We start from the raw sequence: 13,794 nt of genomic DNA, 5'->3' as shown, positions 1-13,794 counted from the left end.
TTCTTTATGCTGATCATGGCGGATACGGAAGTTTTCAGATTCAGCAATTGCGTTCATTAATTGCTGTTCTCGACCTGCAAGACGCGACCTTTCCGACTCCACATCTTCCAAATGGCGCACCGTATCGTCGAATTCTTTCCTGATGCTCTCTAGGCGCTGATTGTTTTGCTTAACTAGGCTCTGTTCCATTTCAGCCTCAGCTTTCAGGCGCGCATCTTCAACATTGGTGAACCGCTCGCGAAGCTTGATCAGTTCAGTCTGAAGCTCCTTTCGCGATTGTTCGGCGGCGACACGAGCCTCTGTAGCTCGTCGAAGACTGTCTTGCTGGATATACATCTCTTTTTCAATGGTGATCTTGGCCTCGTTCAAGGTCTCATACTTGTCTTTTAGATCCGCCAAGTTGTGCTCCGCGAGCATTTGGACATCATCTCTTGACTGTCTTTCTCTACTGAGATCTGCCTGTGCCTGAAAGAGTTGGTTTTTTAAATCCTGAGTCTGCTGCTCAAGTAGCTTGCGACTCTCTCCGGCTTCTGCATCTTCGGACATCTTTGTCTGTAGAAGATTTCGGACATCCGCAGCCTCGCGTTCGAGTTGAGCCTTCTCTGATTTCATGGCATCAACCTGAGCTTGAAGCTCCCGGAGTCTATTTTGCATGTTTTCGTGGCGTGTTGAAAGGCTGGACTTTTCAATATCCAATTGCTTCTTGTCCTCGGCGTGTTTTTTGGCGTCATTCCGGAGGACGGACAGTTCGCTTTCCTTACGCCGGAGCATTTCCTCATAACTGGTGGACGTGTTCGAGAGCTCGGAAATTTGCTGGCGAATAGAGCGGTTCTCATCCAGGAGTCCCTTGACTTCCTTTTTCGACTGATCCAGCTCTTTTGAGGTTTTTGCGAACTTGACATCAAGATCCTGGTCTGTTTTCAACAATTTCGCCTCCAAATCCTGCAGCTTGCGGTCCTTCAAGCTGAGATGACTTTGTAGCATCTTGACCTCTTGACCCAGCTCTGTAATCTGACTTTCCGCCTTGGACGAATTGCTTTGAGAGTCAGCCATTCTCCGCTCCAGCTCCTCTAAGCTTTGCTGCATTTCGTTCTTCTCAGCCTCAAGGCGCTGGATGATTTCGCCAGCCTGCTCGAGTTGTGTTTTCCGTAAGTCGAGCTCTTCGTCAGTTTTTTTCTTTGCCAATATCAATTCGTCCAGTTGATCCTCGAGGTTTTCTTGATCCGCGATGGCTCCCGCAAGCTTTTCGCTGAGTTCAACTTCGCGAACTTGGAGCCTCCTGAAGATCTCTTCTTTGTCGAGAGCCAAGGCTCTCTCACTCTCGAGGGTTTGTTGGATCCTTTGCATCTCTATCTCTGCCCGGCGTCTCTCCTCCTCAATCTTTTGACGTTCCGAATGATCGGTTTTCATTTTTGTCTCTAGCTGCTTAATCCTATCGTCCCGTCTCTTGACTTCATGAGCAGTGCGTGTTTCTCCGAGAAGAGGCTTCATTCTTGTAAACAAACGCCACCATGGGTTGGACTTCATATACAGGTAGGCGCGGAAATTGTGCTGGACGATTCGTGTTGCTTCCGCACGATATAACCTCTTGTTCGAGATTCGACGTTGCACAAAGCCTCTAGCCACAGATTGGAATCGTGTCATGATCGTACGGATGAGTTCGTCACGCTTCTCCTCCAGTTCTGCAAGGACACCAGCGCGGAAGAACACTTTCGTGCGGCCAACTCGGAACCAGGCTTTATCTAGGGCCAGTTTCTGAAGCATTATTCGAGCAACAGATTGCCCGTCCATGTAACCTTTGGGCATATCCCGACAAAGGACCTCGTAGCGCTGGCGGAATTCATTGAATGATAATCTATTGGGGAAACCGGTACGTGCAATCCTGATTCCTTCGAGGACACCATTGCAACGCAATTGGTCAAGAACAAGGGGTGCATTCAACATTTTTGGACGTTTTTTGTGGTTCGGGATAATGCAGCGAACGAAGTGGGGGTGCGTTGAATGGAGTTGGTTCATCAAGCTCGACAACTGTTCCTTATGTCTTTGGGCGACTGTACGGAACAAGCCTTTCTTGACCCGACTTTTGGGATAGTCAACTTCATCTCCATTGCCGCAGTCCGAGAATAGATCGGCAATGTGACTGTCCTGCGAAGATGCGAGCAATCTCGTTACATTGTCATTCAAGGGGTCTTTATTCTTTTCCAACCAACCTTCGGTGGAGTACTCCACCTCAGCTGCATAGTGGGTAAGAACGAAGCCCTGGCGGAGGCGTGAGGCTCTATATTTTGCAGACTTGGTATCCCACAATGAATGAAGCTTCTCAGTGAACGATTTGTCAGTGGCCTTGGGCATAACACAGTCCTCGTCTAAGCATGAGAAGACGCCAATAGGATTTGTAACTTCGATTAGATCGATTGTTGGCTGCAAGTCTTTACCGAAGTCGATGAATTGCCACTCGATTTGCTCCCGTGCATATTCTTCTTGCTCTAAAACGAACATATGGTGATTGAAAAACTGCTGGAGTTTTTCATTTGTGTAGTTGATGCATAGCTGCTCGAAGCTGTTGGTCTGAAAGATTTCGAAACCGGCGATATCGAGCACTCCGATGAAGTAGTTGTCTTCGCCGGTTACGGTATTTCTATCGAGCCGGCCATTGATGCGGCTGACCAGGTCGCCGAACCCTCTCTCATAGATTCCCTTTGCTAAGGCATCCAATGCTAGCCGAACTTGCTCTGGAGTTTGGACCTTTTCTACCCATTCGCGACCTGCTTTCACCCTGGGATGTAATAGTCCTCTGACAAAAGGCTCAGTCTCAATTCCCAGAAGCTGGCATGCCTTTTCGACACTCCCAAGAGCGTCGCGGCCAAGGGCAGCTTGATCAGCCCGTAGACTTTCCTTCATGATACTGATGTTTCCTAGGTGGAGAACAGCTGCGACTGTGCGAAGAATGCACATCTGATCTTCTGCCGAAAAATTCATGATATGAAAAGCCTCGAGCAAAGAAGCCCATTCTGATTCATCTGATACGCCAGCAATTGTGTCGTTTCCATCTCTGGTGTACGCAAAGTCCTCAATCCCTAGGTTTGAGAGGAGTAGATTCTGCCTCAATTTAGAATCGGCACCCTTGAGCAGTTGGTAAAAAATGTGATAATTCCTTTCTTGCAAATTGGGCTTCACCACACGGGATTTCTCGAGGAGATACCAGTCGATGGAAGCACCAGATATTTGACCAGACCGGGAGAACTCGATTCGGATGAACTTGCCAAAACGTGACGAGTTATTGTTTCTGACCGTCTGGGAATTACCAAAGGCTTCGAGAATCGGATTGGCTCTCAAAATCTGCTGCGAAAGAGTGTTCATCTGCTTGGCGCCAGGGCGGGAGTACATATTATCTGAAGTTGCAACAGCAGCGAGGTACTGAATGACCTTCTTCGTATTTTCCGTTTTGCCCGCTCCAGACTCTCCTCTATGCGACCGTCAGAATACCTGATAAATATATCGGTCACACGAAGCACTTACGTCACTAGAATACTCTGGTTTTCACCCTCCTCTACTAAATTCCGAAATGCTTCATCGGCCATGGCAAAAATGTGCGGTCGAGTCTCTTCTCGGCTTTGGCCCTTGTACATCTTGATGTACTCATTGGAGTATATAGGCAGCGGGCAGTAAGGATTAATCGTAACTAAGAATAGTCCCGAGTAGGTCTATTGACGGAATTGTTAGACAGGGATCAGCACGTATGCAAATAGAGGCGGAGGCTCTTACATATATTAGATCTGCCTGGTATCGGGTGTGCAGATTATGTACTACCGAGGCTTCGTTCAGGTGTGTAAGTTCAGCCATATCATCCGCTTTATCAAACTTCGCAGGATTGACCCGGTCAACTTGGTCAACGTCCACCTCCCGTTGCTTTTAGAAATATAAGTATATACATAGCCACAAGGGTCAACTGACATACCTGTCCATCGTCTGTTTGTACTAGCAAGCGGCCCCCATTCTGCTCCTCTAGGACAAGCCCTTTGACGAAGGCCTTCTCGGGATCTCGTAACCAGACGTATTTATTCCCCGAGAAGTCATTGTCACCTTCTTGTCCTCGAATTTGGTCCGCACCTCGACGTACATCCTCCGTTTTGATGAATTCCGGCGCGAATGTACCAGACGCCACATCATGTCTCAGAGAGTTCGACCTTTCCCTATTCGCATTCCGGGCGAAAGGCGCGAGAGAGGAGTGGGAGATAGAGGACGAGTTTCGAGCATGACCTTTAGGCTCTTCGAATTTCCCCGCAGAGGTGAGGACGGCTGACTTTGGACGCGCTTTCGTCTGTGGACTTGAGGATGGCGACGGCGAGGGAGATGCACGACCGAAGGGATTGGCACGCTTGGGCGAGCCATTAATCTGAGAGGGGAGCATTATTGTGTTGTGGATAGATCATTCTCCGGATTGAAAAATAAAACAAAAATCGAAAAGAAGACAGTTCAAGCAGAATGGAGTGACGACTAAGCTGAATGAGCGATGGAGTCGCTCAGCGCAGCATCCAAATCACAAAATGCACAAAATGCACAAATGCAGGATGTCAGAATGTTGACAAGAGATGGAGTTCAAGGTCGGGAACTGACGCAGGTGCGCTAAGTTACTCACGCATCAAGGCGTCAAGTCGATCATCGCTTGATCCTAGCAACCTGGCTCATCAAGCACGGCCTCCCCCCACCGTTGGCCGGGTTATGTTTGTTTACATCCGTCCTGGGGTTGCGTTCCTCAGGCACCAATGAACCGCCGATCACACTAGTCCTGATCGGAAGTCTCACATGTCACGTGCCGATTCGCGGCACGAAACTTGCGGTTTTTTGATACTTTCAAGTTCCGCTGCGTTTGGTCTTCTTCGTCATCTCCTCACCTCTGGCATCTCCGCTCGTTTAACCATTCATTGCAATCACTTCAGTTTTATGTTTGTATTGACGAACGAGGCCTCTTTAATCTCTACACTGCTCTTTGAAGTGCAAGTAGTGGTTCCAGGAGTTTTAGATGCCGTGGTTTGCCGGTGACGCGCCGTGCCCCAGAATATTTTTCGACAGTGATGTGCTATGTCTGAAGACGCTCGACGTTTGGCCGATTCAGTAAAAAGACACCCCGCTTCGAGCGCAAACAAGGAGCCGTGTCTAGACTCCAGAACGCGCAGCCATTAGCCATGTCGAATCACCCAATCCATTCAGCTCCTCCGTACTGGGGTACACCCAGTTATTCGCAACCATGGACGACGCCTCAGCCGCCTTCGTCGGGCCCTATACCTCAACCTCAAACTTTCAATCCAGAGCCTTCTTCGACTCCCCAGCAATATCACAACCTCGAAAGTTATTACGGAAATGCGAACCTTCCAGGCTTGGGAGGCGCGGGTGCGACAGGCACTTTCCCGCCTCCCCCATTTGCTTTCCCAGGCTCCTTCCCCCCGGCACCGGCCCCTCCTCACTTAACGATGCCACACATGGGATATCCTTTGATGCCAGAGCAGTTACCCACGCACTCCCATGCGCATCAGCCTCAACCACAACCATCAACGAACAACCTCCTGCGCGCTTCACAGACGAACGTGACAAATTCGCAGCCGATGGCGATTACGAGTTCGAAACAGAATTTGGATCGGGAAGAAGGTGAATTAACGGACCTTGAGGGCACCACGGGAATGGAAAAGCGTGGCTCTCGACACCCCAATGGGAGAACTGGCGGCAACTGGAAATACCACGGGGCGGGTAATGGAAGAGATCACGGGTTGCAGGCAGAAAAACCTCAGTTGGTGACTTTGAACGCGCTCCACACCAAACATGACGACCGTTCTGCCATAACCGCGGATACTCGCCGCGATTCGCCATCAGAAATTGAGGAAGGCGAGGCATCACCCGAGCCTAACGCATCTAGTAGAGATAGCGGATCCCGTATAGATAAACTCACTGTCATTTTATTTACACACAGGATGCTAACATTTCTCAAGCTTACAATCCCCCCATGCCAACAGAGGCCATATCGCCCCCCATGCCGAAATCTTTGCTTGAACCCATAAAGACTACTAGTGAAGGCATGGGCGCTCTAGACCCACTCCTTCCTTCCTCCGTCGACCAAAATCCGTCCTCTGGTTATGGCGTTTCGCTTGCCCAGCTTCGGGTGCAAGCGCAGGGCGCTCTGCTCAGCTTGGCACCACACAGTATTCGTTACAGTGAGCTTGTTACAGAAGGTATCAATTCAACGATACTTAAGCAGCTGTATGAAGAAGTTGGCATCAAGGTTCCAGCCACACCCGTTGCGAATCTTGACCCCATGGAAGGCTCTAGTGACGATCTCCATCCAGGGGCTAGCTCGTTAGTCATAAACGAGAAAGAAAATCAACCTACACAACAGCTCGAAACACAACATGATGCTACGCCAAAGCTTCCATCTGTTGAGGCCCGGCCCACGCTTCATTCTAATCAGCCCAATACAGCCAAACCTATGGAACGGAAAGACATGATCGCGCGGATGCTCGCCGCCAAAGCTGCTAAGAGCTCAGCAGTCCCTGCACCAGCTCAACCGAATGCTGAAATTACGGTCCCATCGTCTCAAGCCCAGCCTTCTGCAGTTGAGAAGTCTACAACAACTACTTCACGAGATACGTCAGTGAACGAAAAAGAAACACGCGTCAAGGAAAAGAACAAGGCACAAACTGAACTTGCGAGGCAACGCATTGAACAACTTAAAAAGCAAGGACTCATGAGGAATCTGCAAAAGCCATTGTCTGATAGCCTTGTTCCAGAAAAAGAAGTGCAAAACTCTGTCCAGGAGGCACCGCAAGCCCACGCCTCCTCGACTGTTCAACATCCGTTGCCTGAACGCCCACCCATTCCGGAGTCTGCTCCTCTTGATCAGATTCCTGGCCTATTTATGACAGAGAACGTGCCGGAAGGAATAAACCCACATCTTACCCCTATTCAAGAATCGATACCCGAATCGACGCCTCACCCTCGTTCTAGCCAACGCAAACGTCCTCGTGCATCGGATTTTGACGAACCAATCCCCTTACCTAAAAGGGCCTTCAGCAACGGGACCAGCCATGAACCACCTGAGAGGCTTGTTATCGATATAAGCGACGATGAATTCTATGGGGATGAAGATGATGCCAACGCGCACGCTGAAACAACCTTTGCGGATGCTCCTGGCGCTTTGACCGCAGAAGCATTAGTTCCAGTATATCAATCCCTGGCTGATGGCCTTCCCCATCGGCCGGCAACTTCCCAGAGCCAGGGTCTTTCTACATCCTCAACGCCGAATATTCTTAAAAACGGCGAACAGGAAGACTTGAGGAAAAAAGATCTTGAGATTCAAGCTATGCACCGAAGGATTGCCGAACTCGAGCAACGTAAAAAGGCAAAGTTAGCAAGCCGTACTCAGTCCCCTCGTGCTTCAGATCTATCCCCTCCCGAACTCGTAAATATGCCTGAAATGTCCACTTCATCCTTAGACAAAGATGTGGACGAAATTCTAGGGCCAATGGATGCTGATGGGTTAAGGAAAATGAAGTCGAAAATATTACGAATTCAGGAGATCGAAGCTGGTGTTCCTTCTCTGGACGCGGAAATCCACAAATCCGAAATGAAGCTTGCTGACGCGAGGAGCGAAGCAGAGAGGCTATCGTCGGAGCTAGCGAAGGGCAAAGAAGGCCGAGAACAACTTTTACACGAGCTCAAAGCCCTTAAGCTAGAGGTTTCTGGGTTGTCGCTTGATTGTGTAAATGTCGCGTTGATTGACTTGGAAGCAAAGGAGAAAATGCCCGTCGATGTTGTTCAAGGTATGCTTCGAAGATTACCGATCCCAGGATATCAACGCCCAGACACAACAACTTACAATCAGTACGTTATAGCTCAGGGCTATGAGAACAAGACCTTAGAAGAAGACACGTCAGCCGTTCTGGAGGTGCCTGAAGCGGATGAACAAGCGCAAGAAGATACTACTTTGACGCAACACACCACTCCTCGAACCTCGCACTCCCCGACTGCCGACCATGTTCCCAATGTTTCTAATGTTGATATATCCGTTCCGGACGCGCCCGCCGCAGAGCCATCAGACACGTCTATGTCAGAGGACTCCAGCTCTTCAATGGATGAGTCTATAGACGATTCAAGCAGCGACTCCGGCTCGTTGAATGAGGAGATACGTGACGCACAGGATCCTAACATGAGTCCAACTGAGCCCGTGGAAGAAATAGTACCAGCTGCCGAAGGTCTTCCGAATGGACCGCGAGGACCACAGCCAGAGGATACGCTATTCACAGATAAGGCCGGCAATACTCCAACCCAAACCGACATATTGTCTAATGCTGGTGGTGCAGAGCCGGGGAACCTCGATTCACGAGAATCTCCCGCCTCGGACGCTTATGAGCCGCCAGAACCCGAAGAATCTGCTAGCGCTTCTGATACGAGTTACTCCCCTGCTCCTAGTCCTGACTTCCCCAGCCCTGCCGCAAATATGGAAATTTCGGGGTCTGCGGAAGAACAATCTCAAGTCGCTGGTGAGCCGCTAACTGAGAAAGTCCAGGAACTGGATTTTCAGCAACCAAGTCAATATTCCCAGATTGGCCTACTGGATGTGCGATAAACCTCAGTTCCTATTGGAAACTTCGGCGCTAACCTGCCTCCCAGAATAAGCGACGCCCTGAAGACTCACAACGTAAATTTTCACCCTACAATAGTCCGCTCAAACTGTTCAAGGCCTATCGATACCATTCAGATTACAACGACAAGGTGCCCGGCGGCTATCGCTCCCTAACCTATAGCCATAACATTAATCCCTTGAAACATTTTTGTCCCTTTGAGACTTCAGGCGGTGTCTGCAATGACCGTTCCTGTGAATACCAGCATTTCCGGGACGTGGCTCTCAGCGGTGCGTCGACGCTTGAACAATCATTTGCACATCTCCCTCCATCTGGCTGGACATAAATTTCACATCTCCTCATTCTTAACTGCCTATGCTCCCCTTTATCCCGCTACCGTATTTTTGTCTCTTTCCCATTTCATGTGCCGCCGGAGTTGTTTTCCATTTGATCGTGAAAATATTCTTTTCTTGCCCGTGCGGATGCTGACGCACAGAATTATTAACCTCGGCAGATGACAAAATTCTCGTCCAAATGGGTTCTCTACGGGAGGGTAAAACACCGGAAGAGTGTGACAGTTACGTTGCAGGATTAAAAGAAACCATCAACGACATGCGGCGCGACAAGGTGAAGGACATGAATACTGTGGCCACAGAGATTGCAGCATATCGTAGACGCTTTCTCCAAGATCCCACTCGGGTCTTGGCGCTGTAACAACAACAGACTTTGGCCCAGCAAACGATCTACCTAATTGAGGAAGTTCCTCAGTATCCACCAAGGTGAGCTGCAGCCACAGAATTGGTATCGGCATCGGCATCGCCAGAGAACCTGTCTATTCCAGGCATGACTCTGGCCCTCGCCATATTCCCTCGATTCGAGGCGAACTGCTCATACACTCATAAGCCAACTCGACATTTCATCCTCAATGCTGGGCTGGGCCCTTTGTTTCCCCCCTTTCCTATATTTTTTTTTCTCGGTCATTTATCACGGTTTGGCATACAAGCGAGCACGGAGTTGGGAAAGATCCAGGTCTCCCTCTTTTTCTTACCTTTCCCTTTGTTTCCCCCTCCCACCCTGGGACGTAGGCGATTCACCCGCCTTGACAGAAGGACAGACCGCGACGTGGAAGGAAATGAAGAAAAAAAAAAAGAAAAGAAAAGAAAAGAAAGAAGAGACCAACTTCTTCTGTTGCGCGAGGTCTTTTCAAGGTTGGGTTGAGCAGCATTTATCTGCAGTTCCCGTTCCCAAATACGGAGTTATGATGGGATTGTACAGCAAGTGGCTTTCGGCATACACGGGTATACACATACTTAGTTTTTAGTGATTAATTGCACGCGAATTTCAACCCAATATCTTATTCGGTCGTCATGCCAAGCCGAACAATAATCAGGTCCTTAGGGCTCCGAGGAGGCAGTGCGTCAGCCCAGGACGCGGACAGGGCACCGAGGGTCATCCGCATACGTGCATACAGGACTAGAAAGTGAGGCGTGAAGCATGATGTATTTAGCCTTGTAGTTAGAAATTACCCAGTCCAATACAAGGTAAACATGTACTCCGGGTCGGGCAAGCATGCATATGGCATGTGCATTGCCCTAAGAAAGGCCAGGCGGGGGTCAGTGGCAGTGCGTGCCCAAGCCACGGCCCCGGCCGGGCCAGGGCCTGGACGAAGCCATGAGAGCGCCGCTAATTTCATACTCGGGCGAAGAAGTGTCTGGACTTGAATGAAACAACGGTTCGCTGCTATTACTATCAGAAATATAATTGCGAGTGGAATTAGAGGGCCGTTGTAGTTATTCTGTAGTTACCTCAGGCAAATGCGCTAAATCAGCTACAGCATCTTATTGGTACTGAAACCGCAGCACTGGAGCAGTACAGTGCCCTGGCAGACCGTGAGCTGGAGGTTATTTAGATGAAGACGGTTACGGTTCCGAGGAAGAGGAAGAGGAAGGTGGAGAACCACAGGCAGGGTCCAAGAGAAAAGCACCCCCGCCTAAACGGGGTCGCGGACGGCCGAAGAAAGCCCAGGCAGGGGCACCCCTGACGTATCAGCTAAAGGCAAGATGTCGTGAGCACGAGGGCCCGATTGACTCTGACGCGGGTTCTGGCAATATCAAATTCAAAGATAAGAACCTCGCTGCGTTTGTGGGAACAGCAGATCTTTCCTGCGTTGGAAGGGGAGTCTCTTTTACTGCACGGAAGTTTACTGATGATCCATGTCCACACCAGAGTAAATGGGCTGATTACTCGGCGAAACAATATGAGAGGGAACAAGTGAGCAGATGGCACTAGTAATATGCACTGGATGCGCAACACCCCTGTCATAGTTCGATGTACTTGGTTTATTAGTGTAGTAAATCAATTCTTCCAAACAAACCAGGTACCAAGTAACGGCATCGCATGGCCAATACCAACACTCTATCCACAAATACGACCGACGGTCCAACAATGATAATTAAAATAAATATACAAAAAGGAAGTTCTGAAAGGTCTATGAAGCAGTGAAAGCTAGGTGATGCGGTCATTCCGGTCGTTTATGATGGTGATGGTGGTGGTGATGCTTTCCTCGTCTTCGTTTGCGTTTTGGCTGGCCATCTGTAGGTGCCGGCTCGTTATTATTACTATCATTAATTTCCGCAGCAGATACAAATTCTAGCCCCGCTTCCCTCTTCAGTCGGGACACTACGGGGCCCATAGCGAATTCGCTTTCTAAACTGCTGTGGTCTGCGCATGGGCTGCGCTTCAGAGGGAGAAGCCAGTCAACGATCGAATAACCAAGCACTTGTTGGAGGTTCCTTAGGGGATTGTCGAGGTCAAAGGGATTCTCTCCAGGTAAGGTTTGGAGGATGGCGAAGACGTGCTGCTCAGCGCCTGTTGGAGGTTGTGAGGGCTGAGGTGGGTAGCCGCCTGCAGTGGCTCCGGTGTAATCTGATATGGGAGATTGGACGCCGCCTCCAATTTCGGGGTGAGTTGGCATGGGAGGCTGTGGAGGAGGTTGGTAGCCGTTTCCAGCTCCGGGATGAGGCTGCATAGGAGGTGGTGGAGGGGGCATGGGTGGTAGCGGGTAGGTTATAGTGTGAAAGGTTGGAGCCCATCGTGATGAGAGCACATGGTTCGGTACCCGGATAGCCAAAGTCCATACTGCGGATCGCCGGTTGAGGTTCTCGATTGTTGTGAGATTGGAGGCGGCCAGTTGCATAGAGCTCATAGTCATCCCAAAAGTAAATAAGCCAAAGAAGCCGCTCCTGTGGACCGTTAGTATCAAGCTGCAATAACGATACGATGAAGCGAGCTTGGTTCACATACAGTCCAATGCCAATAACCCAATGGGGGTTAACATCTCCCGTCTTCAAAAAGTTCAGCCTGGATTCGTCTATATTAGAGGGATAGCAACTCACATCTTTTTTCAACTCTGCGGTGAAAATAGCACAAACTATCATGATGAAGGAGCAAAATACTGCTGTATAAAAAACGAACTGAATGAAGAACTTAAACGAGGTTTCCGAAACCACACCTCCAACCCTCGAAGTTTGTCAGATGTGCCGGGAACGAAAGAATTTCGGAAACTCACCAAGGACAAAAATGGTCCATCTTCTGAACACAATGGTCTACCTCTCGGCAATGGTGGGTTCTATCGGGTTTATAATGGCAGCATTTCGAGCAATACATGGGCCTCCCATCTGGTTGGCACACAAAGACGTCTTTCTTATAGAAGTTCTCCAACCCAACTGTGTCCCACGGGAGCATCATCGGCCCCGCATTATAATCGACCGCTCTTTCAACATCCCCCTCAGGCTTATCCGATATTTCGGTCGATTTCGATTTCCGATGCGATTTCCTCTTCCTCCGTGGACGGTCCTGCGAATGCCGAGATGATGGATGGGCAGACTCTTTCTCCAGATCGGAGGGTCGAGGTAGAAGGTCCGGGTTCCACACCACGCTGTACAGTAATCGGAAATAGGTGATCAAGAGAATTAACAACAGGACATAGAATACTGCGATTATCGCTGCGCCAGCGCCAACGCGGCTGGGGCGGCCATACTTCGGGAGCGGGTGGATCAAATAGTCGACTGTCCGAAGTTAGCAAAAGTATGTTTTGCAGAAACAACAAAAAAAGACCTACTGCACAGTGGCTTGGTAATCGCGTAGCAAGCATATATAATGACGCCGAAAAGGACTACCGGAATGATTCGGGAAACGGCGAGAGTAATGCGCGGGTCCGGTTGCCTGGCCATTTCACGTTGACTGACAGAGGCCGGGGGGGGGAAGCGGCTCCGCAGAGAGGGATCATAAGAGACGAAAAAACTGTATCATAAAACTCCATACGCATGCATAGTCGATTCGCAATAGGGCTTATTTACAGAGGAAGTGAAGGAGTCAATGTCAGGTAAGGATTGTCGCTGACGTCGAAGTCGCATTCTTGCGATAATTGCAACGTGACACAGGCAAACAGTGCAAACTCACACGTGATGATAACGATAGGCGGCATGCTTTCTGTGGACCACCAAACCTCCCGTCATTTCAAACGGCTGCTCCTTGCTTTCCCCTGAGAGACAAGCAATGGGGACAATCGGGTGTCTCAACGTTTAGGCACCACGGCAACCCAAGATAGGCCATGACGATGCTGCCACCGGATGCAGATCTACTGGTCAAGGGAACGAGAGAAACCCCGATGCCTGGAAAACGGGACTCGGGCCTCCCCGCGTGGAGTCGAGTATCCCGAGCCCAGATTCCGCACTCCTCCATGATGTCTTCCGCATTCACTTCAACTGGCGACGCTGTCTACTTCGGAAATAGGCACGAACTTTTCTGCCTTTCAATCCGTTACAATCCATTAAATCCTTCAGCCCGGGTAAACTACGGACGATGGAGAAGAAAGCATCACGCGGCTCGCGAACAGCTCGCAAGGTGACAGGGCGAACTTGGGCGTAAGGGCGCGCGGGCGCGCGGGCGTTCCGCGGACATGGATCGAGTCGAAGAGGGCTTGTGCTGGAGGTGAGGCGATAAGCGCAGAGCCCGGGCAACAGAGTAATAAGGGCGTCTGTTATAGTCAAAAGCTCTCAAGAGGTAGTTGAACGACGCAGGCGCGGGCGCAATAAGGTGAACGAACAGCCAGCGTTCCGAGATGCTGGTAGTTGGGAACCAAGCACCTGCAGTCCTAGGGCCAACACTGCTGCAATGGTGA

The 13,794-nt window shown here is 49.9% G+C and overlaps 4 protein-coding genes across 4 annotated transcripts; 3 read left to right on the top strand and 1 right to left on the bottom strand.

Annotated features, from left to right (window-relative positions):
• The first annotated feature begins 4,875 nt into the window (after window positions 1-4,875).
• Window positions 4,876-6,145, top strand: ASPSYDRAFT_80063 (uncharacterized protein). The gene has a single exon (XM_040851023.1). It carries the CDS (start codon window positions 5,187-5,189, stop codon window positions 6,051-6,053), a length of 867 nt encoding a protein of 288 aa, XP_040700859.1. The 5' UTR covers window positions 4,876-5,186; the 3' UTR covers window positions 6,054-6,145.
• On the top strand, window positions 6,026-8,958 carry ASPSYDRAFT_155251 (uncharacterized protein; the record flags this gene model as incomplete). Its single annotated transcript, XM_040842439.1, has 2 exons — window positions 6,026-8,608; window positions 8,662-8,958. 2 exons carry the CDS (start codon window positions 6,026-6,028, stop codon window positions 8,956-8,958), a joined length of 2,880 nt encoding a protein of 959 aa, XP_040700858.1.
• Window positions 8,959-9,146: 188 nt separating this feature from the next.
• Window positions 9,147-9,326, top strand: ASPSYDRAFT_59462 (uncharacterized protein; the record flags this gene model as incomplete). The annotated part of the gene is made up of 1 exon (XM_040849708.1): window positions 9,147-9,326. One exon carries the CDS (start codon window positions 9,147-9,149, stop codon window positions 9,324-9,326), a length of 180 nt encoding a protein of 59 aa, XP_040700857.1.
• Window positions 9,327-11,032: 1,706 nt separating this feature from the next.
• ASPSYDRAFT_1115179 (DHHC family palmitoyltransferase) lies at window positions 11,033-13,167 on the bottom strand. Its single transcript, XM_040839933.1, has 5 exons — window positions 12,733-13,167; window positions 12,181-12,679; window positions 12,008-12,131; window positions 11,916-11,956; window positions 11,033-11,854 (listed from the first exon to the last, which is right to left on the bottom strand). The coding sequence occupies exons 1-5, from the start codon at window positions 12,842-12,844 to the stop codon at window positions 11,131-11,133; spliced, it is 1,500 nt and encodes a 499-aa protein (XP_040700856.1). The 5' UTR covers window positions 12,845-13,167; the 3' UTR covers window positions 11,033-11,130.
• Between the last annotated feature and the right edge of the window lie 627 nt (window positions 13,168-13,794).

The sequence above is a fragment of the Aspergillus sydowii genome, assembly GCF_001890705.1.
Source record: "Aspergillus sydowii CBS 593.65 unplaced genomic scaffold ASPSYscaffold_8, whole genome shotgun sequence".
Taxonomy (NCBI): domain Eukaryota; kingdom Fungi; phylum Ascomycota; class Eurotiomycetes; order Eurotiales; family Aspergillaceae; genus Aspergillus; species Aspergillus sydowii.
The sequence above is the reverse complement of the archived record's forward strand: the minus strand, read 5'-3'. Positions and strand labels throughout refer to the sequence as shown.